The 27,020-nt window shown below is 38.8% G+C and overlaps 1 protein-coding gene across 3 annotated transcripts; it reads left to right on the top strand.

Moving 5' to 3' along the window:
- Positions 1-227: 227 nt before the first annotated feature.
- Positions 228-27,020, top strand: OPN4 (opsin 4). 3 transcript variants are annotated; one of them, XM_085553919.1, is made up of 13 exons: positions 234-689; positions 770-898; positions 8,014-8,156; positions 9,772-9,905; positions 11,379-11,582; positions 12,895-13,066; positions 13,871-14,035; positions 16,298-16,405; positions 17,499-17,679; positions 19,511-19,663; positions 20,221-20,289; positions 20,726-20,764; positions 21,605-27,018. In XM_085553919.1, exons 2-13 carry the CDS (start codon positions 872-874, stop codon positions 21,794-21,796), a joined length of 1,587 nt encoding a protein of 528 aa, XP_085410045.1. In that variant the 5' UTR covers positions 234-689; positions 770-871; the 3' UTR covers positions 21,797-27,018. The 3 variants fall into 3 exon arrangements, 2 of the variants coding, with proteins under 2 accessions (XP_085410045.1, XP_085410046.1); XM_085553920.1 differs by lacking the exons at positions 234-689; positions 770-898; positions 8,014-8,156 and having other exon boundaries at positions 9,771-9,905; positions 11,458-11,582; positions 21,605-27,020; XR_014948492.1 differs by lacking the exons at positions 20,221-20,289; positions 20,726-20,764; positions 21,605-27,018 and having other exon boundaries at positions 228-898; positions 17,504-17,679; positions 19,511-19,649.

Here is a 27,020-nt window from a genome sequence, read left to right as displayed (position 1 = left end):
TTTACGTTCTATAAACACAATGAAGAATGAAAGCAAACAACTCTTGAAAAAGTTATTTGTTGTACTCTGCTTGAGGCATTTGTGTGTGTTATCAGTTTATTTTAAACTGAAAAGAAGGATGATGACAGTGGATTTTATTCTTTTTTTTCTTGTTTATTTTTAGACACGGACCAACAAACAACCATGACCTGAATTCTACAGGACAGAAGTGCACACATGCACTTTGTTAAATATCAGAACCTATTTGAGTTCAGACAGTTTCAGCAGAACTGTACTAATGCATCTTCTTCCAACGCAGAGACCGAAAACCTAATTCACCAGAATGGTAAAAATGAACAGTAAAGTCTAACATTTAAGAGAGCTGGTGAAGTCAGCCTTATTTCTCTTTGGATATACTGTAGAGGCAGCATTAAAATTCAGACATAACGCTGTCAAAGGCAAAGAAGACAACAGTACTTTTAAGTGAACATCAGTCACTGAAGTGAAGCCTGAAACTGGATGGAACAAACAACAAACTGGGCATGTGCAGACCCTGCAGGATTCTGTATTTAAATGGAAGCTGCCACTGCTGCCCTTTGCTAAGCTGAAGATGGAATAAAGCAAGCTGAAGCTCCAGTGAGAAACTCTGCACTAGATCTTGCACTACTCCAGACAGAGAATCTGACAATCTGCTTTACACACACACAAAGGTAAATTGGCCGACTTAAAAATCAGAAGAGAGCTTTGCTTTCTTTGCTATTGGTTAGACTTCATTTGTCTAAATCGCCAGCCTGTTCAAAGGGGGATATCTCATCTCTCTGAAGACTTGATCTGCAACAAATCTGTGGAGTCCCTCAACTCATGGAATGACTCAGGAGCGATTGCTGACAAGATGGACCCGCCTCTTAGAGCCCCAACAGTAAGTGCTTTCTCTCACTAACAGTTGTAGCAAGTAGTTCTGCTGGCAAAGCTGGCACTTACAGAACTGTAAATAAGACATTTAAGGTCCACATATTGATTTAATGATGTGATGCAATACTGAACAGCATAGTGAAATCTTTAAAATATATATATTCCTATATTTACTATGGAAAAGGCTGTAGAAGCAGTGTTCTTCAGTAGTTTTACCTGGGCAGGAGACAGGGAGAATTGTTTAATAGAAAAGCGTGCTGAATATAATGTAAACTACCAAAACAGCATGTTCTTGTTAAGTTATACAGTTGGTTAATAGTTCAAACGCAATGCTTGCTTGTGGTATTATCCAAAATGGAAATCCCCATCGTTTTTGTAATAGCCTGTAAGTGCAGCAAAGTAATTATGTAAATGCTGAAGAGTTGTTACTTGCTATTAACCAAGTTTTCAGAAGGTTTTTCCAGGTAAATTCCACCAAAGAGCTCCCATTAAAAGCGTGAAGGTGGAGTTCTGCTATAATGAATCCTCAGGGCAGAACCTCTTGGGGCTTTCTAAAAATATTCTGTACCATGAGCCCAAATAGAAAGAGTTCAGAAAACTCTTCTCATTTGTGTCTCTCAGTATATCTCAGTATACTATTAGACTGCATGCTGTTTGAACAAAAGTCTGTTAGAAAGAAAAAAATATCCAAGCAATTTCTGAAGTTCTCAAAATCTGAATTTCAACTTAAAATAGTGATATGATCACACCGGGTATTTTGGCACAATCTGCACAAGCTAGTTTTGATATACATAGCATGTTGGATCAGGTGTTTCAGCTTGATCCTAAATTAAAATGAAGCAGCAGTATATGTTTTCTATTTGCACAATAAAAATGCAGAGTGTTTGTTTTTAATAAAATCTGGATATGCATTGTGTAATACGGGAAAATAAACAGAGAAGCATCCTGAGCCAAGGCGCTTACAGACTGAATTAGATGGATAACATAATGAAAGAGGATAGCAGAACAAAGCAGGGAAGGGAAGCTAGGACTGGAGAGCATATAAAAATTGAAAAGGAATCTGGGGACAGAGCAAGTCACGCTCAAAAGCTCAAAATGAATTTTGTCCTTATTCTGCTGGAAGAGGAAATCAGCTGCCCATTCCCTCCCCCTAAGTCAAGTATTTTTGAGCTTGTGTATTTTAATTTGACACAAAGATTGGTTTAAGAGACTTTCAGGACTGAAAGCAATATGTGCTGCTAGTGGTTGAAATTAAATCCGGAAGACCAGATACAAAATCTACCATTCTGATTGCTCAGAAGGACAAATACCGTCCATGGAAAGCCCTGCTGCCTACTAGAAAGAAGGCTCAGCATTTGGTGTCACCCTGCTGAAACAATAATTAAGGTGGGATTGATTTCAATTCTCTTTCTTCTGTCATCACAGAAGAAGTGCCAATAGAAGCAAGATCAGAAATCAGAGCAAGAAACCATGAAGAAAATAAGAGCTATCAGTTACTTGAAGACAGAACAAAAACTGCACCTAGAAACTCTAGGAAATTATGGTATTTCTGTTCCGGTGATATTTTATCTGCATGATTTGCTGTACTGCAAAAGGCTTAACATTACCATCAATTCTATAAACCATAACGCATAAATAAACAACTCCATCACTTCTGCTCATAGTAAAATTAAGAGCAAAGAGACCTGATACAGTATCAAAGTCAACATGAGAGTGATAAAACTTATGCTTCAGAACTGGGCTCTGTTCCACTAATGCAGTCATTCTGCAAAACCAGTGACTACAGCATGAACGCTTAGATGGATCCCTATGAACAGCATATTTCTTTTTCCTCATCTAGTTTTATGCTGAATTAGATATAATCCATCTGGTGTCCAGGCAAAATTAGCTAGAAAACATCCTTATCTAAGTCTTTTGTGTTCCCCATTTTTGAAACAAACAAACAAATCAATTAATCAAGTAGAACAAAGACTGAACCATGTTCAAATTCCAGAATGTTTCTATGAGGATTTCTTGTTTCCCTATAAACTAAATATTACTTCACGTTCTCGCCTTTGGAAGAATATGAGCAGTGGGCTATGTCAAATATGATATTTAGTATAAGTACATCTGTGGCCCGGCTCCTACTATCATCACTCCTAGCTTTAGTAGAAAGTTATCAAGGTGTCTCAGAGGAGTAAATAGTGAAGAGCGTAGTTCTTTCTCTGTGACTGACTGACAGTTATTCCCTGTTTCAGCAGAAGGAGCCGTGTGCTGCACTCACCTTAAAGCTGGCTGGCTCCTCGAGTTAGCCTTGCAGAATGGTTTTCATTTCCCTTGTAATCAGCTTTGGTAGGGGGCAGTAAGTATAAAGAGGCACCACATTGCACTGCAGCCTCCAGAGAGGAGGCCACAACAGCAAGGATTACTCAAACATCAATCACTCCCCCAGACTCCCCAAAAGCATTTCAAGATTCTAAATCTCATATTTACTGAATGATAGCTGACAATACGGCCAGTTCTGCATTAGCCATTTTGTTATAGGCAATAGACAAGCTTTTTTTTAGGGATAACACAAAACATTTCAAGAAGAAAGACTGCATTAAATGTAGTTGTTTCCCCTCTTCTTCTAGTGCTTCCACAAGGACACGCTTAAACACAATGGTAGAAAATACACTGACATGCAACAACCTTCATAACTTGCTGCCACTGACTCTTAAGGCAAATAACAGAGTAGGATTTAGAAAAGGATTACACCTATAAATGAGGGATAAAAATATCCTCCATTAAGATTATCTTTTCAAAGGGATAACAACTCTGTTTTAGGACACAAACCAACTGCTAAGAGTGGGAAGGGAATTCTCATATCGCTGTTCATTATGCATTCAGACTTCCCAGGGCTGCAGTCGTGGCACCAGGACTGATGGAGCCCAAGAAACATTTGGGCAACACTCTCAGACAGAAGGTTTGATTCTTCAAAACTATAACATAAATAAATAATAAATGGCTTGCCTATCACACATTAATTATTTTACAGCTCTCTCAAAAGGCCAGCTTTCATCATTTCTAAACAAATTATAAAGCCCTTTCTTAAGGAAGACACAAAAAGCCAGCCTTGGTATTAAGACACGGTCTCAAACTGACCCTACATACTGTGAAGAGACTGTGTAACATTTCAGTTACTCCCTTGATGTCTTCCACAGCTTCTCAAGCAACCATTTTGTTAGCTCATTTGAGAAGCATACAACATTTACAATGACTATCAGGAAGCTGGTGCAGCCCAGTGAATTGCTTTCTACAGAATTAATACCAATCTAAACCACCCACGATACAGAATGCCTGTGGGTATACTGGCACCCAGTGGTCCAGAGCCTCAGATACACATATATTTATTAGTTGACTCAGGGAAGTTGTAGCACATTAACCAACCACAGTAGAAAGTCCAACTTCTTAGTTCCCAGTTCTGTTTCTTTGCTCACTTGATGCTGTTTTGAACCACATTTCATGGAACAAGCTGTGTTTGCACATCACTTAGAAGAAAAACAACCAAGTGCTGGTTTTGCCTGCTTTTAAAAAAAAGTCTTTGTTATTAAGTTGCAATGATGAAATGCTACAACGTAGTGAAAAGTACAGCAATAACAGCAGAATGGCACAACCCCAGGCTACAGCAAACAAGAAGCCCAAATGCAGCAGCCAGAAATGCAGAAAGAAAACACACTTACTTTCAGAAGGCCACAAACACATATGGATCTCTATCAAAACACCCGCACCTCCACTAGGCGACCTTAAATGAGGTCTGGGAAGGGGTGGATCCTGGCTTCACCCATTCCGGTCATTGAGTTGCAGTGTGCAAACCTGAGCTCCCCTTGGTTGGCCCCACCTTCTCTCCAGGTGCTCCATCACTCTTTCAAGTTGTGACTTATTATTTCTGATATATAAGTGCACATAGAAAGCAGGCTGAATAGAAGAATAAACAAGGCAGTTGTGTTTAGTAATGCCAGTACAACTGAAGTAGTTGTTCAGACAGAGCATTCTCAAAGGACAATTACCATAGCAGGAAAAATGAGATTTTAATTCTCTTGTGCCCTGTAAGTACTGATACCATGGGGTGAAAACAGAAGACGGGCTAAACAATGCTAATCAGAGAAAAGCTTTAAGAATTGTCTGATTTCTTGATTAAGCTGTTGTTCTGATTTCCTTAAGCGTTACCTTTTTTCCCTTGTAAGACCTAGCGGTGACTGAGACAAGTGAGTGTTTTCCTCTTCTAGTAAGGAAGGTGTTGCGTGCAACTCAGTGATGAAGTGCTTAGATCTGATCTAATGCCTTTGGGATCAGGTAGCACCTATCTCTAACTTCAAGAAGCCTTGAATCAGACCTGTCTTTCCAATAAAAAGAGTTAAATTATTATTATTATTAAATGATAGAGTTTTTTCATAGTGAATAGCAAGAATTGGATTCTATGGTGAAAACAGCCCATCTCCAGGAAGTCCACACTAAAATGTGAAATTATTCCTCTTTGCCAATCCCTTTCTTTCTCCGTCTATTTAGCATTATGCCCCACCAATTCTCAATTACAAATTTATTTATTTATTTATTTATTTATTTCACATTTGATATTTTTTAATTGTCTCTAAGCCTGCTTCATTCCCAAATAAGTAATTTTGGTGTCTTCTACTGTTTCCTAAATAACCTTTTCCACTACTTTTATTTCTCCATCAGTATCTACCCTTGAAATTTTTTCTTGTCCTTAGTCCCCCACAAATTTAATTTAAACTAAAGCCACTTTAAATCTGCTCTTTGTAGCCAAAACAAGCTCCTTTCATTGCTTCATTTCTGCTACCTTGCTCTAGCTCTGATTAAATGGATAGCTATAGAGGAAAATATCAGAAATCTCCATTACATTAATAATCATGATTCACTCTGTGCAGAGCAGCAGTTTAAAAATGTTCTATCCATAGAGCTACAGAAATAAAAAATAAATAAATCCAAACCAAAGAACACCTGGTCTAATTTAATTAAAATAGCTTTATCTCCGACTCTCCCACTCCACTTGCTATTAGCATGGGATTTTGTGTTACTTTACTGACGGCGTGTTAAGTAAAGCAATTTCTACATGGGCAAGATGCCCACTGATTTTTATGATGTGAGGCCAACTTATGCTTCCTGAATGAACCTGAACAAAAAAACATCATGATACTGTCTTTCAGTTAGTATATCAGCCTTGATGCAATCATAACATTTTGCTCCAATTATAATAACAGCTAGAGCTACATGTTCAGTCTCTAAGATGAGACTATTTGTCCAGCATTTCATCCCTGCTGATAAAGAAACAAGGGGAGCACATTCCTCTTGTTGAGCATTGCCACAGGCAGATCTCCAGCTCACAGTCAAAGACAATTGTCTGTACACTTTCAGACTCTCCTAGGGTTCAGCTCTTGCTACCAGCACTGTGGTTTTAAATGCAAACTCTCTCTTATAATTTCAAGCCAATCTCTGAGATCTATTTATAAGTAATGTCTGCCTTTATGATCTGGAAACACCAAGGTCCTTTGACAACTGGGGTGTTGTCAAAGGCACTCCTGAGTTCATTCTAGCAGTGAATGCCAGCAATTGACACAATCTGAGTGAGAGTTTCGTACCTATCTCCACTGCTTTCCTTTTTCCTACCACCAACCTTCCTCTTCCTGGGAAGGAATAACAGAATACGATAGCTCTAACACCACCTCCCAGTACTTGTTCTGGGAGAGAACACATCCAGCCTCACAGCATTATTTATGCTCAGTACGGGCACACTTTGATCCCTTGCCCTGGATCCTAGGCCACAGCCAGACTGACGATATTCACAGCAGGAAAAATATAAACTATTCAAGGTATCTGCTGGGCTTTCTTGACACAGTATGATTCCTGTAGCTCAGTAGCTGAGGAATGCCACGGCTGCAGCTGACAGACTTGAATTACGAGCGGTGGCCGTGGCATGCCATTCCAGAGCAAGTGCCACCCATGATGAGAAAAACCCAGCAATGAAAAAGAGACGGGATTTAACTGTGCAGATGAATGAGGACGGGGCTTTGTGTTTGTCATGGCTACATTAACTGATGGGAGCTGGTGCCAAAGCATGTTTAGGACAGTGGCAGCTGCATAGAGGTGTGTGTTTAGATCTCTGTGCCTGACTTCACAAGAAAAGGCACAGTGACAGTTTGCACGTCCTCTACCTTTTTTGTTAGGTCATCCTGTTTCCTGGCTGCAGACTTCATGTTTGCCTCATTACAAAGATGGGGTCGTTTGGTCTAAAAAGTGCCTGTAGCTCCTGAAATGTACTAAAAAAAATGTTTTGAATTATTGTTTGAAATGCTACAGTCTCCAGACTTACTTAGTAAATTTTGCCACAAGTTACTAGTAGATAAAATCCACACACTTTTATTGAGTGCTTTACCACAAATATAACAAAAAGCAAAATACCTTCACTCAGTCCAGACTGAAAATAGAACTAATACATAAACAAGATGCAAACTAGAAAGTTTTCCTGTTTAAATGTTTCCAATCTGTAATTCAGTTTCCACCAGACTGCTGGTCAGTGCTGCCAGGCCTCTAGTACCTAAGCCTCGAGAGCAGGTAGCAATGTGCTGGTTACTGAGAAAAACAAAATACCCGTATTACTAAAGGATTAAAAGCACGCTTGTCAATAGAAGGTTTTCCACGACCTCTGTTTAATTGGAAAAGTCAGCGTTGTCAGCAGACAACAGAAATCACACTTACTGGGTACAGAAACTTTAATGAAATGAAAAAATATTCTTGTTACGTGCCACATTATTTGATGTCAGATGCAATAAAAATGTCACTTCCTATCTCTTGTTCTCTTCTATATCTTTTCTTTTGAGAGGGAATAAATTGCTTTTCTTCATTAAAATTCTAAATCCAAAGTAAAAGCATAGAACACTGACCTGTGCACTCCTGATGGTGTATATGTGGCTCCCAAAGATGATCAAATATAAATGTAATTTGAAAGTAATTAGCTTATTCCAAGTCTTTTTGCTTGCTAGCATTTCACACTCTTGATCAGTTCCCTCTACTAGAGAGGCCCACACCAGCTTATTCACCAAAGTCTGACAATCTACCCATGATTTCTTCTTGTTTGCTCTGAAGAAGATGACAGTGAAAGATGCTCGCGGTGCTTTTCCTACAGTGGATGTCCCAGACCATGCCCACTATACAATTGGAACAGTCATCCTTATCGTGGGGATCACAGGAACTCTGGGTAATTTCCTGGTCATCTATGCTTTCTGCAGGTATTTCATTTTGTACTTATTCTTGTTTAATTACTGAGATTAACCGCATCACGACTGCTGTCTGCGCACAGTGCGGACACACTATTGCTGTAAGTGTATCAAGAGACATTGCTTTGTGAAACAAAGTGGCAACATGACTCTTCTGCCTGACTTCTTTTCCTTATCTGCGGTCCATTAGCAACACTGCAAAGGTTCACCCAGGTGTGCCAAGCAATGGAAACGCAGCTATAGCAGAAAACACACAGAAATGTTTTTGCTTTGTTTACCCATTACTTTAATAAACATAAAGAATGAAAACTATGTGACAATTTGACTGAGTTAGCTTGAATCACAGGAGTGTGAACCGAACTAACCAGGCTCTTGAGCTTGTTTTAATCTAATGCATTTAACTAGTAAAAAGCTAAAACAGTAGGAAGTTTTCACAGGTGATCTCACATTTTCTGCTACATATCAGTGTATGAGTTCAGAGCAGATACCAACATTTCAGCGTGAATGACACAGTCTAAAGAACAGATCAGGTGTTGGCATGCAGACCAGACACATGAGACAAGGGTGAAGTAAGTGACCTAGCTTAGCAGTTTGACTGGCCCCATACAGCAAATCCAGCCATGGCAGTTGCATTGCCACTGAGAGAGACAGCCTGCCTTTATTTGAAGATGTTATGAAGATAAAAAGGGACACTGAAAGAAAAATAAGTAATATATCAGAAGTTCAGGCATCAGATGCCTACAGAACAGTCTCAAAAAGTCACAGAAGTCTAACACAGCCAGGTATCCGAAGGTGATTCATTTGGCAACTTAGCGGATTACTGGACAAAAAAAAGCAGCCCCTAAGTATCTATGAAAAATATCTTGTTGCTCCCAAATTGACAGGAGCTGTAGATCTGCTCACTGATTCTGGATCACTGCAAAGAACCAATCATTTATTCAGGTACCTTAAATTTTTGTCTAAGACCAAAATGTAGAGAAAGGAGCTAAAAAAAAAAATTACACTAAGCCATGAACCACGGAGCTCTCCATTGAGCTTCTCTGTGTACCCTTTAAAGGACTGTATTATGATGTTATGAATAACATGTGTAGGCAGAGTACACTGAAGGCTGGCTGCTGTTCTCTTCAAAGTCAGCATATGTGCAAGTGAAATGAGTGTCACAAAGAAGAACTGATGTGAAACAAAATGCTTGATGTGGTACACCTAAAGTTTGCTTAATCCCTGCATTTGTAAGTCATTGCTGATAAGATTGCCGGCGTGGAGATACGCGCTATCCCTCCTCCAGCTTAACACGACCCAGATCCAGCAAATCCATAGAGCACATCAGCTTTAATTTCCTGTTAATCATGGACATGCAGCTCACTGGGTCAGAGTACTTAAGGAACAATGTGATTTATCCCCACCACTGAGCTGGTTATCAAAACAGTCCTCTAAAATGCACAGCAGGATAAGGATGTAAAACAGCCTTATGTTCTCTCAGGAGGGCAATGAGAAGCACTCTGTCCTAACTTGTTCTGTAGAGTGCCATAGTGTTTGTGAAGCTGACAGAGCTGGCAGGAAAGAGTAACACCATAATTAAGAGTGCCACAGTGTTAAAGCAACATTCCTTCTGATCTTCTCTTTGTAGGAGTAAGACCCTTCAGAAACCAGCCAATATATTCATCATCAATCTAGCTGTCAGTGACTTCCTTATGTCCATTACGCAGTCTCCAGTATTTTTCACCAACAGTCTCCATAAACGTTGGATTTTTGGTGAGAAAGGTTTGTATATCTACTTTCCAATAATCACTAAGTATTGCCTTACTGTAGTGGCAGTTAACTTCCCATTTCCCAATCCTCAGGTATGCTTTCAATTTTCAACATTGCTTCAGTATTGAAACCAGAGTTTCCCTGAACATTTTTGTCCCTGTGCAACAAACACATTCCTGTCACAAAGAGAAAAATTACATGCACAGGATACAAAAGAGACATTGGCAAGCTAAGATGCAGGACCAGTCTCCTTGCCAGTATACATTCTAAGTCATCTCGTAAGGTAACTACTGGTAAAGCCCTGTGACAAACAACCACCAACTAGCAAATCAACTTAACAGCAGCTCTAGATAATCAGCTCAGAGGCTTGCACCAGAAAGCTTGGCAACAGTAAGTTTTCTCAACAGAAATATTAAATGAAAATGCCTGTACAGTAAGCAAAATGTTCTTGTGGGAGTTAGTGTTAACATATGATTTGCAGAAGACATCTGGTAGTTCCAACTACAAGAGTAATTAGAATGTTCTAAAAAGTTGCAGCAGTACTTAAGAAAAAATGAACCCTGATTTCTGTCCAAATCATTTTGCAATGTAAATAGTCATTATCCAAGGAAGGATCCTACAGCAAAACCTCTGTCCCAGCAAGCAGAAGGAGTATTCCCTCAATAGATTCTCAAACTGCAGGTGAAATGTACACGACTAAAGTCAACAGTGCATTTGCTGCAGGCTTCAAAGGTGGGATTTTCACCTTTGGCCTAAGAGGTGTTTAAAACTAAGGTGGAAACTTACTCCTAAGGAGTCCACAATTAGTAACGTATTAAAAAAAAAAAACAAAAAAACAAAAAAACAACAAAAACAAACATGTAGGAGGAAGTTGCTTTTATTCTTTTTATAATTACAGTAAGAAGGTGACTTGTCTTTGCTTCTTGAATAGGCATGGACAGAGAGGGATATCGGAGAAGCAACATTGCTATTTTGACCTCTGATAACCAAAAGCATGGTATTTCTTTCTACTTCAAAGTGTTTACTTGCATACATGCTAAGAAAAAGAAACCCTGATCCCCAGTATCTAGTCATGACAATGTTTGAATTGTTAAAATTACTTATGAATATACTCATAGTCCGAATATTTACCACAGTGATTCTGACCTTGAGATGCAAATGATATCATAATATCAAAGTAGCTAGAAGGCATTGCTGAACAAAAAAAGATGTTTCTATGGGACCTTCAATAAAACAGGGAGTTAAGCAAGATATCATGGGACTGTTGAAAAAATTCTACTAGGAACATCATAAATCAATGACTGAAAATTAGCAAGATAAAAGGTAGCTCTGAAATAGCATTACAACTGCTGAAAAACTGAAGTTCCATTGGTTTATGAATCCCAGAAGACATTAGTTTACAGGAAACACAGGCTTGAACCTCCCATAAATTAATTAGCATGAGTAGATTAATTTCACTGCTACTTCTGTCATCTTCATTGAAAGGCTGTGAGCTGTATGCCTTCTGCGGAGCTCTTTTTGGCATTACATCTATGATCACTTTGATGGTGATTGCCTTGGACAGATACTTTGTCATCACAAAACCTCTGGCTTCTGTTCGAGTGATGTCTAAGAAGAAGGCCCTTATAATCCTGGTAGGCGTCTGGCTGTACTCTTTGGCTTGGAGCCTCCCACCTTTCTTTGGATGGAGTAAGTGAAATGGAATACAAGTTTTTTTCCCCCTTATAACACTGGACTAAAAACTGGTCTGTTAGATTTCTAAGAGATGGGTGAATTAATGGTGTGCATATTAGGCCTCAAAAACCAGTCAGAGGCAAATTGATAAAATATGTATAGAAACTGAAGATACCAATCACAAAAAGTACAATGTGGCTGTATTCTAGATGGGCAAATGGCACTGGATATTGGCTGCACTGTCCATTCAGATATTACAAGGAACACACACTTGATCACTGCCACTTGTAACAAAGAGAGTTCCTATTATTATTCTTCATTTGCATCCATCTCAGTAACATTAATTTGTTTCCTATGAGTCACCAGTTTCAGCCAGTAAGTTCAAATGAACTCATCCTTCAAAACTCCAGCCTATTATTGTGTTCCCTAATTCCAGAACAGAATGTGTCAGCTCAGCTGAGGAGAGAATTTAGCAGTGTTTTGTTTTCCCCAAAGAATGCTGGAAAAAAGATGCAAAGTTGAATTTTAAAAGATTTTGTTCAGAAGATTTTGTTTTTGACTTGCTACTGTTTGTTGTGCCTGCCTTTAATATGAGGCACGTTTAACTAGCCCAGCCCCAACACCAAAGGAAGTAGCCTTAAGTTGAATGAGGCAGGGTTAGAACTAAGTTACAATACAGTCTTAGATACTGGATTTTTAATGGGAGAATGCAGAATACTAACTTGAAGGGTGTTAAATCATTACCTTATAATTAGATTTCAGTAGTATCCACAGTACTAGCCCTCATGCAAAAATTGGATGCATCTGAACACACCTGGTACAGTATTTTTAAGAGTTCAACAGCTCAACAGAAAAATATCGCTGTTAAGAAAGAAAATTAAAATGAGAAATACATTGCCATTGAGAATCTCTTGTTTGACACAGTTTCTCTAAGGAATTCTATTTCTACATGTACTCAACTTTCTTCCACCACAGAATTAATTTGACCCACACTACATAGCTCCTTCCCTTGCAGAATCAATTAATACATAGAAGCTTTTACAAGTGGCAGTTAAAGCAATCAGTTTCATTTCACACTTTTGGAAGAAAGCAATTTGAGAGAATCTGGACTTCTCTGCAAACAGTACAGGTCTGATCCATGACCCACTGATGTATTTGGAAAGATGAACTTCAACCATGTTGAGCTTAAAGTTAAATTCAAGAATTGGAACAAAAAGACTCAGATTTCAGATTTCATCCCATGTTATTCTGAGTATCTATGTCCAACTCCTGCATTTAGAACACTGGTAAGAATCACACTGTGGTTTATATCTTCTCCTGGCTCTAGGTGCCTATGTTCCTGAAGGCCTGCTCACTTCCTGTTCCTGGGATTACATGACTTTCACACCATCAGTCCGTGCCTACACAATGCTGCTTTTCTGCTTTGTCTTCTTCATTCCTTTGCTTGCTATCATATATAGCTATGTCTTCATATTTGAGGCTATCAAGAAGGCCAATAAGTAAGTAACTAAAAGTCTTAAGTCTTTATTTCTTCATTAAATGACTTTTGTTTTCTTTTTCATAAAACAGACTATCAAAAGAAAATTGGAAAGTTTTTCTCTCTCATATGTATAATGGAGACAGGAAACAAAGTAAGAGTTCTGTCAACATGGTAAGAAATATAATGTGTAGAAGGACCATTCAGGGCTCTGAATTTACACCAGAGCTGTTCATTTTACTTGCTAATGATAGAGAAAATGGTACAAGTAGCAACCTCAAAAATCAGAAGGAAGTGAAAGGACTATAGAAATTAACCAACAGTGAAAAGAAATAGTAAACTGACATCAGAGATGCCCAACAACAGCGCATAAAAGCTATTCCATGGGAAAAATTGATATCAACTGCAAACACTATGTTCTATGATGAGTGAGAAAGAGATAGAAGTAATCATAGGTCTCTGAAACAAAAAACTATCATTGTGTAAACGCAAGACATTGTCTGCTGTTATTTTTAGATATGTCTTTTAAATATCAGCTCAGCTAGAAAATGCAGACCAACAGTAAAATACAATGATCTGACCTATGGAAGCAAAGACTTCCCTAGTTATATTTGTCCAATTAAATAGAATACCTGACTTAGGCAGAAATTCTCCCAGTGTGGGACAATTTTAAATTGTGACCTTGATTAGCGCAACTGAAGTACATTGAATTGCAAGGGACTGGTCACATATTTACACATGTTACAAGTAAGTGACTTAGGTTAGTTTATGTGCTAAGAGCAATTGTTGCAAGCTCCTCCCTCAACCCTCAATTTATTTCCCACAGGTCTATACAGACATTTGGATGCAAACACGGAAACAAAGAGCTCCAGAAACAGTACCATAGGATGAAGAATGAGTGGAAGCTGGCCAAGATAGCACTGATCATCATCTTGCTCTATGTTATTTCCTGGTCACCATACTCTGTTGTTGCCCTGGTAGCTTTTGCTGGGTAAGTGTGAATGTATCAGCAAGTAAAGGCGTGCAACTGGGAAAGAAAGGTGAAACTACTCAAGGCTAATGCTTGAAATGCATTCAAAACATTAACATATTTTGGAGTGACATTTAGCATACAAGGCACACACTGACTGTGACTTTTTAAGTTTGACTTATCAAGGAAAAAAACAGAAGGAGGAAGTTTACTTTCAACATAAACAATGCAGATGATTTCTGAATGCATGTTCTCTGTGATAGCATATTTCAGCTACCTGAATTTTATTTAGCACCAAAATGCTAAGGGAATCAAAAAGAATCACCCAGGGGAAATTTTTTCTCCACTTTTAATTGAACACTATTTATTTGCTTGTGTCACATCAAACTGGTGAAATCTCATACACACATAAGAAAATCAAGCTCATCAATGCACAAGTGAGGAACTTTTTGGCATTAGCCATAAAAGTAAATATAAATCATAATAGCATGTCCTTCATTTACCTAATTATCAGTGTTTCCTACAGTAGTTTCAATGGAAGTATGGTACTACTGATATAGAATCTAAACACAGCTTGACTGATATTAACCAGACTAAAGTTGGTGCAAGTCAAAAACTGGTAGTATGGATGCCTTGGCTGTATGTAGACAATTCTCTTATGCTAAAGGATGACACTGAAAAAGCTTCTTCATTTTTCTGTGCTTCAGTTTAGGGTTTCTAAAGTGGATATGACCATGCCCTAGAAAATCTTGTAAACTACAAAGATTCTGAAATCCTCAAGTAGAAGACAGTAAACTTTGGAAAGCAGGAGTGATCACTGTAACAAACCTAAGGAAGAGGCAAACATGGCTTCCTAAAAACAGCACTTCTAAAAATATTTTGCTTAAAATGAAAAACTGCTAAGAGAACATTCTCCTACAGTATCCAGAGCATTTTTTCCCCCGTGAAGGCTCCTCAGTCAGAAACTAAAACCCTTAGACTACATCCAACACCAGAGCCTCATTTCCTGTCACAGGAGACTTAGGTGCCAGGCACTTCCCACCAGTTACACGAGACCAGTAGGGATAGAAGAAACGTGAGACAATAGAATAAATCATAGCTGCCTTACAGCACTATTTGCTCTAAGTAACCTCAAAACAATAGAAGATGCTTTAAGCTAAGCATTCTAGCTGCACAAAACTGTCAGATTGTCCCATATGATTCAGCATCTACTGAAGCATGATCAAGTGCTGGTTGAACTTGACCCGTAGCTTGTGTCTCTCATTGACAAAGATCAAAACAGAAGGATAATTTTATAATTGCACAGCATCTGCCACGTGAACATTTGCAGGTTTTGCTCACAAAGACAGCAAGTAAGCAGTACAGCTTCATTCAGCTTTTTCTTAAGAAAATCCCTGAGTATATTAGGAATAGAAGCAGGAACACAAAGCTAATTAAAACAGTTAAAGATGGAGGTTAAACTGACGTCTCATAAAAGGAGCTGCTGAAAGGAAAGGAAGTTAACTTAGCAAAGAAAGACTGACTAATGAGTCACCTTAACTTAAAACTCTTTCTAACAATCTAGGAAGAGTTCTTAACTCCTAAGCAGATCCACAGAGAATCTGCCTACAAAAAGCATTATTCTGGTCAGTGCAGCTCTATTGCCCTTCTTTTGACAAGAGTCTATGGGCTATTCCAAAGCATCTTCAGATGAACTGGATAAAGGAACATAGCAGGTAGACAGTCTTAATTTCTGTATCCTTTGAAGGCACAAAACCTGCACAAATGCATGGCAACAGTAACACAAGTGAAATGTAAGTCATGAGAAAATTCATTCCTGGTTTCAGACCAGACAAAAAGTTAGAAAAGCAGAATTGATATCTTTCCCTATAATGCCTCACTCTGCACACTTATTTAGTGACATCTTTAGTGACAGGTAATTTAGCAAGTACATCTGTTGAGTTTGAAACATACCCTGATGAACATGCATTCATTTTCTGTGGGCAGACTTGGTCTCTAGGGTAAATAACACAGGGGTTACCACTGAATCAGAGCAGTACTGCAAGAAAAGCATCATGAAAATCGCCTTTCCCAGAAACACAATTAGGCTGGTGCACATCTTTGCAGGCAAAGGATGTAGAACTTTCCTCTCTCATTGCTTGAGTAGAGAACATCTTTTAACACTCCACGGAGCAGTAATAATACATTGTGTTGTCAGTTTATAACTGCATAGACTATTGAGAGCTCAGTACTAAGCATGTGATGTACATACAGTAAATAGATTATTTATTTGCATTACTCTAGGTATTCGCATGTTCTAACACCTTTCATGAATTCAATACCAGCCGTGATTGCCAAAGCTTCTGCCATCCATAACCCCATTATTTATGCCATCACTCACCCTAAATATAGGTAAGTCAACTCTTGTAAAATAAATTTAACATAGCAGTGAATATCAGACAGTAACTTAAAGGACTAGTGACCAAACTCATTCACCCCTCTCCTCTCCAAGCAAATTTCTCAATGCCTGCATAAATGCCAGGGGAATTTGTACTTAGAACAGTTTACTGTGCAGATGGGAGCTAGAGATGTTTCTGGAGAGCTGATCTGTACTTACAGATCACATGATAGAAGATAGAGACCTTCCTAGCTCAGAGGAAATCAATGTAAATTTAACTATCTTCATGAGAGATCCATACATCTGTCAGCACTACAAATAGCAGTTTGTTAAATTAACCATGCCAGTGAGGAATGCAACCCTGTAAGTCAAGTTACTCCTTCCCTATTTCATGCATCTTCCTCCCCCTTCTTCATGCTTCCTTACTTCAGATAGTATTTCTTCTGAGCTGTAACATCTATGCTCATTATCATACCAAGTTCAGATGCAGGCTGTGGGATCTGACGGATGGCAGTAAAGCCACACATACACTGTTCCATTCTTTACAAAGACCCTCAATTTGACAGAAGTGTGGGCACAGACTCTTAAGTGGGAAGACCGAGAGGGAGAAAAAAGCTGTGCAAAACTTTCATTATGCTGCATATGAGTAAAAGAATTCTGTAATAAAGCTGCATTTTGTACTGCTCTACAGATAGCAGGCAGATGTGCTAAAGAAAGACAGAATAGCTGCTTAGGGGAAGATTAAAACAATTTATTATGCAGTGCTTCTGCAAGGTTCAGTTGAAAGGGACAGGATCTTATTTTTACCCTGATTAAGCTGAAAGCAGATGAAATATTTTAATAGGTCCCTTTAGTTCAAAGAGTTATACTTTAACACTCTCATTCCTGCCAAGTAATACATCTGAATTCTAGGGTTCACTGTTAATAAGAGATATTGTAGGGTGATTGTTTACTAGACACTGGATATCTGGAAAACTCTTTATTGTACCAGTAATATTCCAGACCTTGCAGCATTAGGCTATTTCTCTGAATAAATGCACAGCATATGATGACTAAATTTTTATGCTAACATTAAAATTCTGATTTGTCCTACCTCCTGTCCATTAGAACAGCCATCGCAACATACGTTCCCTGTCTTGGATCCCTGTTGAGAGTTTCTCCTAAAGAATCACGGTCCTTCGACAGTTATCCCTCCTCCAGGCGAACCACTGTAACCAGCCAGTCTTCTGAGACAAATGGGCTGCAGAAAGGAAAAAGGCGACTATCTTCCACCTCTGACAGTGAATCGGTAAGAAAGACACTTCAAATGCACGTATTTTTTAACAGCAAAGCAATTGATTCTCATAGAGAGCCCTCCAAAGTGATAACTGCTTTAAACAAAACATGTCATGCTGTTTATTCTAAGAACTCTAGAGAAGATAAAGGGACTGTCATGGTCATAAAATTGTCATGACAGGAACAAAGCAAAAATAAAAGAAGGCCAACATGTAAAAGCAAAATGTAGCATGTTGTATTCTCATCCATTTTTTACACTGAAAGAAGAAGAGAAGACACCGGACAACAGGCATGTTAAATAGCAAGGGAAGCTTTGAGTCAGAGCATGCTTGAAAGCCTGATAACTCTTATAGGATGTATCTTGACTGATCAGACTTTGAGCCTGGACACAGAAAAGCAAGCATAGAATCAAAATCATAGAATTGCCTGGTTGGAAAAGACCTTAAAGATCATCAAAGTCCAACCACAGCCTAACCATAGTATCCTAACTCTAACAGCCCACCACTAAATCATACCCCTAAGCATCACACTCAGTTTTAAAACACATACAGGGATGGTGACTCAACCACCTTCTCGGGGAGCCTATTCCAATGCTTAACAACCCCTCCTGAACAAAAGCTTTTCCTGATACTCAACCAAAACTCACCCTGTCAAAACTTGATCCATCTTTTTTTCCCCAGACTTAACTGCCCCAGCTCCCTCAGCCTCTTCTTGTGGGACATACACTCCAAGCCCCTCACAAGCCTTGTTGCCCTTCTTCATATCTGCTCCAGCACCTCTACATCCTTTCTGTACTGAGGTGACCAAAACTGAACGCAGTAGTTGAAGTCAGGCCTCACCAGGGCAGGATGACTTCCTTAGTCCTGCTCACCACAATATTCTTGAAACATACCAGGATGTCATTGGCTTTCTTGGCCACTTGGGCACACTGATGGCTCATATTCAGCTGACTGCCCATCAATACAACCAATATCTGTTGGTCACTGAAAAATTCTTTAGTGAAACCAAAACTTTAAGGAAACAGTGCTTACTGAAAGTAAAGTTGGTCATATTTGGAAACATTACCCATCAGACTTAAGTAAATCAATGAACGCGTTACTGAATCACAAAAGACCTCAACACCTTTCTGCTACCATTCCAGGTAAAGCCCAGGATATTGCAGAGCATCTGGATATAGGCAAATACTTGTAGTTCTGCACTCCCTCTTACTACAGTTACATTAGTAACTTTCAAATGGTTTTAAATACAGCCTCCCAATATATGTAAAGACAATGATCTTCTCACTGATTTTTTTCATAATCAGACTTTAGACATTGCTCTTAGTGACATTTCAATTTCCTTTAATTCTATGTTCTTTTGACTTCTCAGTCCAATCAAAAAGGTTATGAAAAGGCCAACAGAGTGAGGAAATAAATGTGGTAGTGCAGAAAAGAAGACTTGGTTCCTGCAAAACTCTGCTGTTTTATTTTCTTTTGTTAGTTTTCTCATTTAAAGAAATAAAGCTTAATAAAAAATCAGGAATCCTTCATGAAAACAAGCATTTCTAAACTAGCCAGGTGCATTAGAAAAGTTTCTATATATATAAAAACACAATTTCATTAGAAATTTTGAAGTAAAGCCCACCAAAATAACCAAATAAGAAAACAAAAAGCCAAATTTAACTGATTAGATTTGATAAGCTTTTGGACTTCTTTAAAGCAAAACACTGTGTGGAATTGCACATGGCATAACTTTCCAGGCATAACTTTCACACAGTGCCTGTCTCTTAAAAGTTCTGTTTAGGTATGATACTACTCAGTCAGAAAGCCAAGATCACGCTATTGCTTCTGCTGTGTTCATTTTAGGGCTGTACTGATACAGAAACTGATATCACCAGTATGATCTCCAGACCTGCTAGCAGCCAGGTTTCCTATGAAATGGGCAAAGATACAACCTCAACTAGTGACATAGGAGGCAGACCTAAAGTGAAGAGCCACAATTCTGGGATTTTTGGGAAGGTAATAGGATGTGTAGTAACTGAATTCTTGGACAACAGGTAGGTCAACAAAATCACACATTTTACTGTAATTAATCATGAAGAATCTTGCCTAGAAGATAGGAATAACCTTTAAGTTAATAACCTGTAAGTAATGTCCTTGAGGCTGTAAAAGGTCATCAGCTTTTTATTTACAGCTCTGAATCATTTATTCAGCTGACTTGGTTGTATTTCTGACAAGAGAAAGAGCTGTTACATTGAACACGTGCACAATACATTGTCCTGTGTTTGTTTTTAAGTGTATCATCTGTAATACATTTCCCCATACTACCCAAATCACTTGACTCATCTTTCTGTTGTCTCACTGTTTGTTAACAAACAAGCTTATATGGTGAGTAATAGAAAATAAGTCTACCTTCATCAAATTACTTTATGTACTGTAGTAAAAAATTACTTTTAGAATATTACTGCATTCTTCCTCTGTCCCCTCTCTTTCATACCAACCTTTGTATTTCATGTACATGGGACATGGTGACATACCTATAATTTATGCCTTCCTCACCTGTGTTCACTTTTCAGACACTTGTAGACACAGATGAAATACCCATGGTGGAAATGAATGTCACAGAACATTCTGCTGCATCTACTGTAAGAATTAGTTTAATATTTGGCATGGGTTTAAATGAGAGAACAAAACCTAATAGCATTCCCAGTCCCTGAGCACAAACTAAGTTATTTGCCAAGATGTAATAGTCATGAGATGCCCACTAGAACACAGAATGTGATCTCAATGGGTAGAACACTGCTGAAACCAAGCAGAAATTGATGGAGAATGTATCTACTACAGGGTTCTCCTTAAGCTCTGCTTCTTAAGAGAACTTAAGTTGAATTCAATAGGTCATCTGCTTGTGACTTCCTTTGTGCAGAGTGGAAACATTGTTCAAATAAAGCTATCAAAATGGGTGTATACAGCAAGTGGAAATAGCCATTCCTTGCTGTCCTTTTGAGACAGTCATAAACACATAGCAAGTACTTCACTGAAAAGCAACACTGCTGACTATTTATTGTTCTCTGTTTTGGGTAGTGCAAAGCATCTGAAAAATGCAGCATGGAGGAAATCCAGGTAAGTTTCTCAAACATGTCACATCACTTGTTCAGTAAATTGTGAGCATAGTACTTCTGTCTACTTCCATTTAACAAAGCTGTGGCATGCTGATATTTGTGTTCCATTTGTTCTTTAAAACATTCCTCAAATGAATCAACTTGCCCTAATTCTAAACAGTGAAACAAAAGAGCTGAGAGGTGGAAAAAAAACCAAACCAACAGTTTTCATCATTGCAGCAATAATAAAATGTAACAAAAGCAATCTTTATTGACAGTAGTGATTCCTACAAGCTATCATTAGCCTTATCCTAAAGCTCTCTTTTTTTGGTCCTGTGCTAGGGATGGATAGCACTGCTACTGCAACACAGATTAAACTTTTCCTGTTTCACTCCATTCTCTAGTTTGCCCCACTCTCACCCCTTCAAAAACTCTATTTTAAACTGTTTAACACTGCCTCATCTTAAACCAAAACTGCTGCTTTGTCATCTGTCTAGATTTTTCTTAACAGAAGGATGCTTCACAGTACTGTATTACACTATACTGTTTGAGTGCATTATCAGTACTTTTTTTCCCTCCCACAGTTGAATGTGCTGTCATTAGCCTGGTCCTTCAAAGTAAACTAGATTAAGTAGTACACTAAAGCAAATACACTAACTTGTTTCAACTTCCACCCCCCACAATACTCAAAACACTCAAAGTATTCAGACCTACTTCATCTCATTAGGCTTTGAGGTAGTAGTAGGTCTCACCTAGGTAAAGCACTGATCTAAATATATTGTCATTTTCATAGATGATGCAGCCTGATCTCCTTTGCAGATGTTTGTGTTACACATTTCTTTTAAAACCCTGCATTCTTTAGAGAGGTGAGAGCCTGAATGGTATCGGACAAAGAAAAGGAGAGTCCTGCCATAGAACATCCGCATCTCAGATACCCAGCATTATAATAACATACAGCAGTGCACAAGGAGTAGAGCTGCCTTCTGGATACAGTGCTGCTTTCCTGTACCCAAGAAACAAAAGCCACAAGCAGAACAAGAGCTCCAACAGCTGAGTAGCACAACCCAGAATATCACCCTTCCACAATACCACTGGAAAAACCATGAACCAGCTGAAACCAGAAACATTTCTTACCTTGCTCTGAAACACCTCTACAGAAATACAATACAAGATGGGCAGAACTGACTCCAATGGTTCACTTGATCTGAGTCACACTGCAATTTTATTCCTTCTTTTTGTGGCTCAAAAAACAATAATAAATAAATGATTTCTCTCACTTGGATTTTACCCTTCTCAGGCACATTACATTGCCACATGGATCTCACCTACAAGCCGCCTCCTTTGATTAATTCAAGAGAAAAGGGAAGTACAAGATCCAGCCTTTGTCCAATTACTGTGGAGTAATTTCAAAGCTATTTGGAGAAACACTTAAATTACTTTCTGGAGATGCTTTCATTATTGAAGTCCCTCAAGCAAATGAAAACACTGAGTGCTCCTTCCTCTCATTAATAAGGAAGTTTCCTCATTTTCTTGTACAACACAATTGAAAGGTAATGCACTTGAGAACTAATTTGAATTCTCAGACATTTGTTATTGTTGTTTCTTTAATTTCTGAGATTCTAGAGGATGAAAAAGGAACCTGCTTTTCCTCATTGCTCCTTCTGAAGCACAAAAATAAACAGATAGAAATAACTCACAATCTGTAGAAGTCTACACTATATATGATAAGGTACAGTCAGTCCACAGTGCGGATATATCCCTTCTAAGTCTAAAAGCATAGGGCACAAAGAGCTATCAAAGCAGTTCTTAGCAACACGTGCCTCAATAGTTCTCACTTTGGTTCAAGGAATACAAGAAACCACCCAAGTCACCCTGTCCTAAGTAAATCAGTTCTTCATTACATCGTATCAGACAAAGCCATAAGGCTACACAAATGTAACCAGCTTATTCGTTAGCAGGAATAAAAAAGTTCAGTCACACAATCACAGAATGACCCAGGTTGGAAGGGACCTCAAGGATCATGAAGTTCCAACCTCCCAAGCTTCCACATTTACTAGATCAGGTTGCCCAGGGTCCCATCCAACCTGGCCTTGAACACCTCCAAGGACGGAGCATCCAGTCAATTCCAGAAGACATGGAACATTAATAATATTTGAGACTTACTCTGAATTGAATTAAAAAACAGAGGGGATAGCTTTTGAGGTAGCTGAATGTCAGATCACAAACAAATGGTTAATTCAGACAGGTAATAAACAACCACAAGGAAATATAAACTCTAGGGTGCTTCTACAAAAGTAAAATCACAGGCATGGGAAAAAAAAGTAGCACATTTTCTCCCTTCATCTACCATAACTGAATATTGTTTCCATGCAGAAATCAATGTTAAACTGACAATACGTACAACTGACAATAAGGAGAAAGAATGGGGAAAACCTATCTTGAAACAGGAAGCCCATTCAAAGATATTTCTCTACCCTGAGGAATTATTTTCTTAATGTTTCAACTTAAAAATAAGAAAAGATGCACATAATTTAGCCAAGAAAGCCAGGTGACAGTAGGGAAGAAAAGCTAGTGAATGTTGCCTATTTCATACAGACTGCAAAAGGCTGAACCTGTTAAGAAAATAGGTCAAAGCTTACACATGCTTTTGTGTTAATAAGACACATTTGTGTACAACGTACCATTGAGAGCTAGACTTTTTAACTCCTGTTACAATTTAGTTCAGGATTCATATTCTTGAAGACTATACTCTGCTCTTCTGCATTCCCTTCGTCTTTTAAAGTGTATTAAAAGAATACAATGATGGTTAGAAAAGCCCTATGAATCCACAGCATGTTGTTCCCTCTATCCTTCAGCTCTAACATGTACTAGAGATTAGTTCGTGTCTATAAAAAGAACTGCAGCTGTTAGTGCTTGTCTACTTACAAGAGGCTTGAAAAGCATATATTAATTAGGGAGAATTTGTTTAGGAGCACTTGAAAACTCTTGTGTGTACTCCCTGTGCAACTAACAACTTCATTTTGCATTCACTTCAACTGACACTACCATAATCATTTGTGGAAAAGCCCACAAAACTCATTACACCTAAATCTCCCACTAAAGCCATAGACATGATAACCCCAGTGGCATTTGAAATAAATCATTATTAGTTCTTATTTCATCTCATCTTAGCAGCTTTATTTGTGTCCTGTATCCTCTATTTGGCAGCCATTCTTTCCGCTTTGCTGTCTCTTTACACCCCTTAACAGAGATGACTGATTGGATTAAAATAATTCAGGACTGAGATGATTCATGTTTCAGTTAAAGTCAACTGTACAGGCTGTTCTTCACTAGCGAGACTGCTTGCCGTTTACCATGCACTCGGGCATATTCCAGTGACGTGGAGGTGTGAAAGGACTAGGGCAAAACTAAGGCACTTCCCTTTGGCCTTTCATGCTACAGCAGCTGTTCACAGAGCAGCTTGCTGGCAAAGGGAATAGCAAGCAGTGCTGTGAGTTAACAGGCTCTTTACCACAATGGGCTCAAGCTCAAATTCAGACTCGAGTCACAAGCAGAAATATTTGGCCTGATCTTCTGAGTAATTCTGCAAAACTGCAGTGGTCCTATAAAGAAGGTGCCAAGAATTGGTGTAATAAAAGCCTGTTGCAAGAGAAGTCTGAAGCAGCACCTAAAAAGGCAATGGCAAGCTGCTAGCCTGTCCAGCTTCCACACTGTCAAGGATCTTAGTTCCTATGTTTGCAGGTTATAGGCTCAGTCACCATACACTTGTGCTTGTTGCCTTGCAGTTGTTAATGTAAAAGGAACGTGAAGAGCTCTGTGTTATTGATCACTTTTATATAAAAGTAATCTTGAAACAAAGAAATGAACTATGAGTACTGGCCACACCTACCAATATCAGACAAGGGCCACAATCCCATGCATCACATTTTATATGGAACAAAAAAGGATTACGATGCCTTCCTCATGTCTTATCAAACTCACAGTCTAAATGCCCATTTTCATACATGCAAACAAAACTCCTAAATCTTGACAACTGTGAACTCTGACATCACTTACAAGGACAGAGAAACGAGCAGATGATCTGTGTAAGCCTAATAAACTCAGTACATTTTCTCAAGGGCAGATCCAGCCTAAATAGTCTAATAGAAAATACAAAAAAAAAAAATATTTCTTTGTAGAAAAGTAACAGCTTAGTTAGAGCAGCCCTGTCAGCGGCAGAACCCTGCTGGAGACATGACACAGGAATTCTATGTACCTGGCTCACAGAGCAAAGCAAATGGATCAAGAGACACGTCAGCATAGGAAAATGCTAGTACATTTTCCAAACACTGATATCACCTCAACGTGCATGGAGATATCAGGATCTTGTGATGGTCAACCACAAATCCGGTCTCACAGCATTTGATTGGCACACAAACTACAAACAGTTTTTGGCAGTGGACTTGGCTCCCAAGATTAAGATTCACCTGAGGGTAAAGAATGGGATCAGTGGCTGGGAAAAACAGAGCAGGATTAATTCCTCTGCAGGACAAATTTTTTCCTTACTCTTTAAATATTCGACCTACACAAACAGCAGAACTGTTTCTGATTCAACAGCAAAAATACTTTGGACTCATTCAGGAAAGCTGTAACCAACACTTGCCAAGAAGACCTTACGTAGGACAACATTTTTAAGATCCACCTTCATTCTGGCTACTAGAATAAGTACTCAGGCATGAAGCACATAAATTCACAGGAAAAAAAAAAAAGCCAAATGAGATCTTCTGATGTTAACTATAACCTCCCACAAGCAGCAACAGACAAGAATCTGAGATAGTATTGTTGGATAGAACAAGTGCTCTTAGGCAAACTCACAAACAGGGTGTTTACCGAATACAATATAGGACATATACAGGCACGCTTGTAGTCACCATATGTTTTCTTTAACTGGAAAAGTAGAACAGAAAACCCACACCCCTTCCACAAAGCAATGAGCCTAAGGGTTTATAAAGAAAGTGATCGTACATCTAATGTAGAAGTACTTCCTTTAATAACTCCAGTAATTTAAAGGGTACCAGACACAGATTCACCCTTCAGATTAGTACAATCCCTTTTTATCACATTTTTGTCAGATGCCTAAAGATAGTCCTAAGCATAAACATTTACATAATCCCTTAAGACATTACTGAACAGAAAGAACTGATAAAACACATCGACAGCCAGTAATTACCAAATGTACTTCCAGTAATTTTCCAGTTCAGTATTAACTGCTAACTCCGTGCAACTGTATATTAATTTCCTAAGTTCAGGGTTTTTTTTTAAAGCTGAGGGTTAATACTGACAGAGAAGCTGTCTGCAAACTGGCTTCCTCTCAAAGCTACTAAGCACTTTCTTATAACAAACCCTCATGAAGAGGAGAAAGGACATTCATGCAACCACATACAGAAGCTGGAATCAGAAGCTCAAAATTCTGTTTCTGTGTTTTCCCATCCTTTGGGTGACTTAGGACAAAAGACTGTTTGTTTCATGTATCGCATTGATAACCATAAACTAGGGATAATATCCTCTTCATAAGGCTGCTCTCCAATTTTGTAGCTTGTTTCAAGCTTCACATCTGAAGATGTAACTTCCCAGCTGTCTCCAATTCCTTTATTTACCATATACTCACCAAAAACACAACACTAACCTATTCATTGTGAAGTAATTAGAGATGAAAGCCAAAGACTGTACTGAACTGTCTTCACCAAAGGCAGATCTTGCCTGACCAAGCTGGTGGCCTTCTGTGCTGGAGTAATGGCTTCGGTGGATGGGGGAAGGGGGATGGATGTCACCTACCTTGAATTCTGCAAAGCCTTTGACACAGTCCCTCACCACATCCTTCTCTCTAAATTGGAGAGGTGTGTACTTGAAGGATAGATAGTTTGACAGGTAAGAAATTGGCTGGCTGGACACAGCCAGAAGGTTGCGATTAATGGTTCTGTGTCAGGCTGAGGCCGGTCACAAGCAGGGAGGTTTAGGTTGGATCTTAGGAGGAAGTTTTTCCACCTAGAGGGGAGTGATGCACTGGAACAGGTTGCCCAAGGAGGCTGTGGATGCCCCATCCCTGCAGGCATTCAAGGCCAGGCTGGATGTGGCTCTGAGCAGCCTGCTCTGCTGGTTGGTGACCCTGCACATGGCAGGGGGTTGAAACTGGGTGGTCACTGCAGTCCTTTCCAACCCAGGCCATTCTATGATTCTATCAAGTGTATAAGGGATACACTGTAATCCATTTGCCTCAAAGGAAGTTATACAACAGAAAT

The sequence above is a fragment of the Coturnix japonica genome, chromosome 8 (assembly GCF_054131305.1).
Source record: "Coturnix japonica strain WE chromosome 8, WE-NBRP24, whole genome shotgun sequence".
NCBI lineage: Eukaryota > Metazoa > Chordata > Aves > Galliformes > Phasianidae > Coturnix > Coturnix japonica.
This window is presented reverse-complemented; position numbering and strand designations above follow the sequence as displayed.

Excerpts from the sequence above, each read along its gene's own strand:
- OPN4 (XM_085553919.1), top strand. The coding sequence starts at position 872 with ATGGACCCGCCTCTTAGAGCCCCAACA. Across the intron at positions 11,583-12,894 it reads CCCACCTTTCTTTGGATGGA|GTGCCTATGTTCCTGAAGGC; the intron begins GTAAGTGAAATG and ends TCCTGGCTCTAG. Across the intron at positions 16,406-17,498 it reads ATCACTCACCCTAAATATAG|AACAGCCATCGCAACATACG; the intron begins GTAAGTCAACTC and ends CCTGTCCATTAG.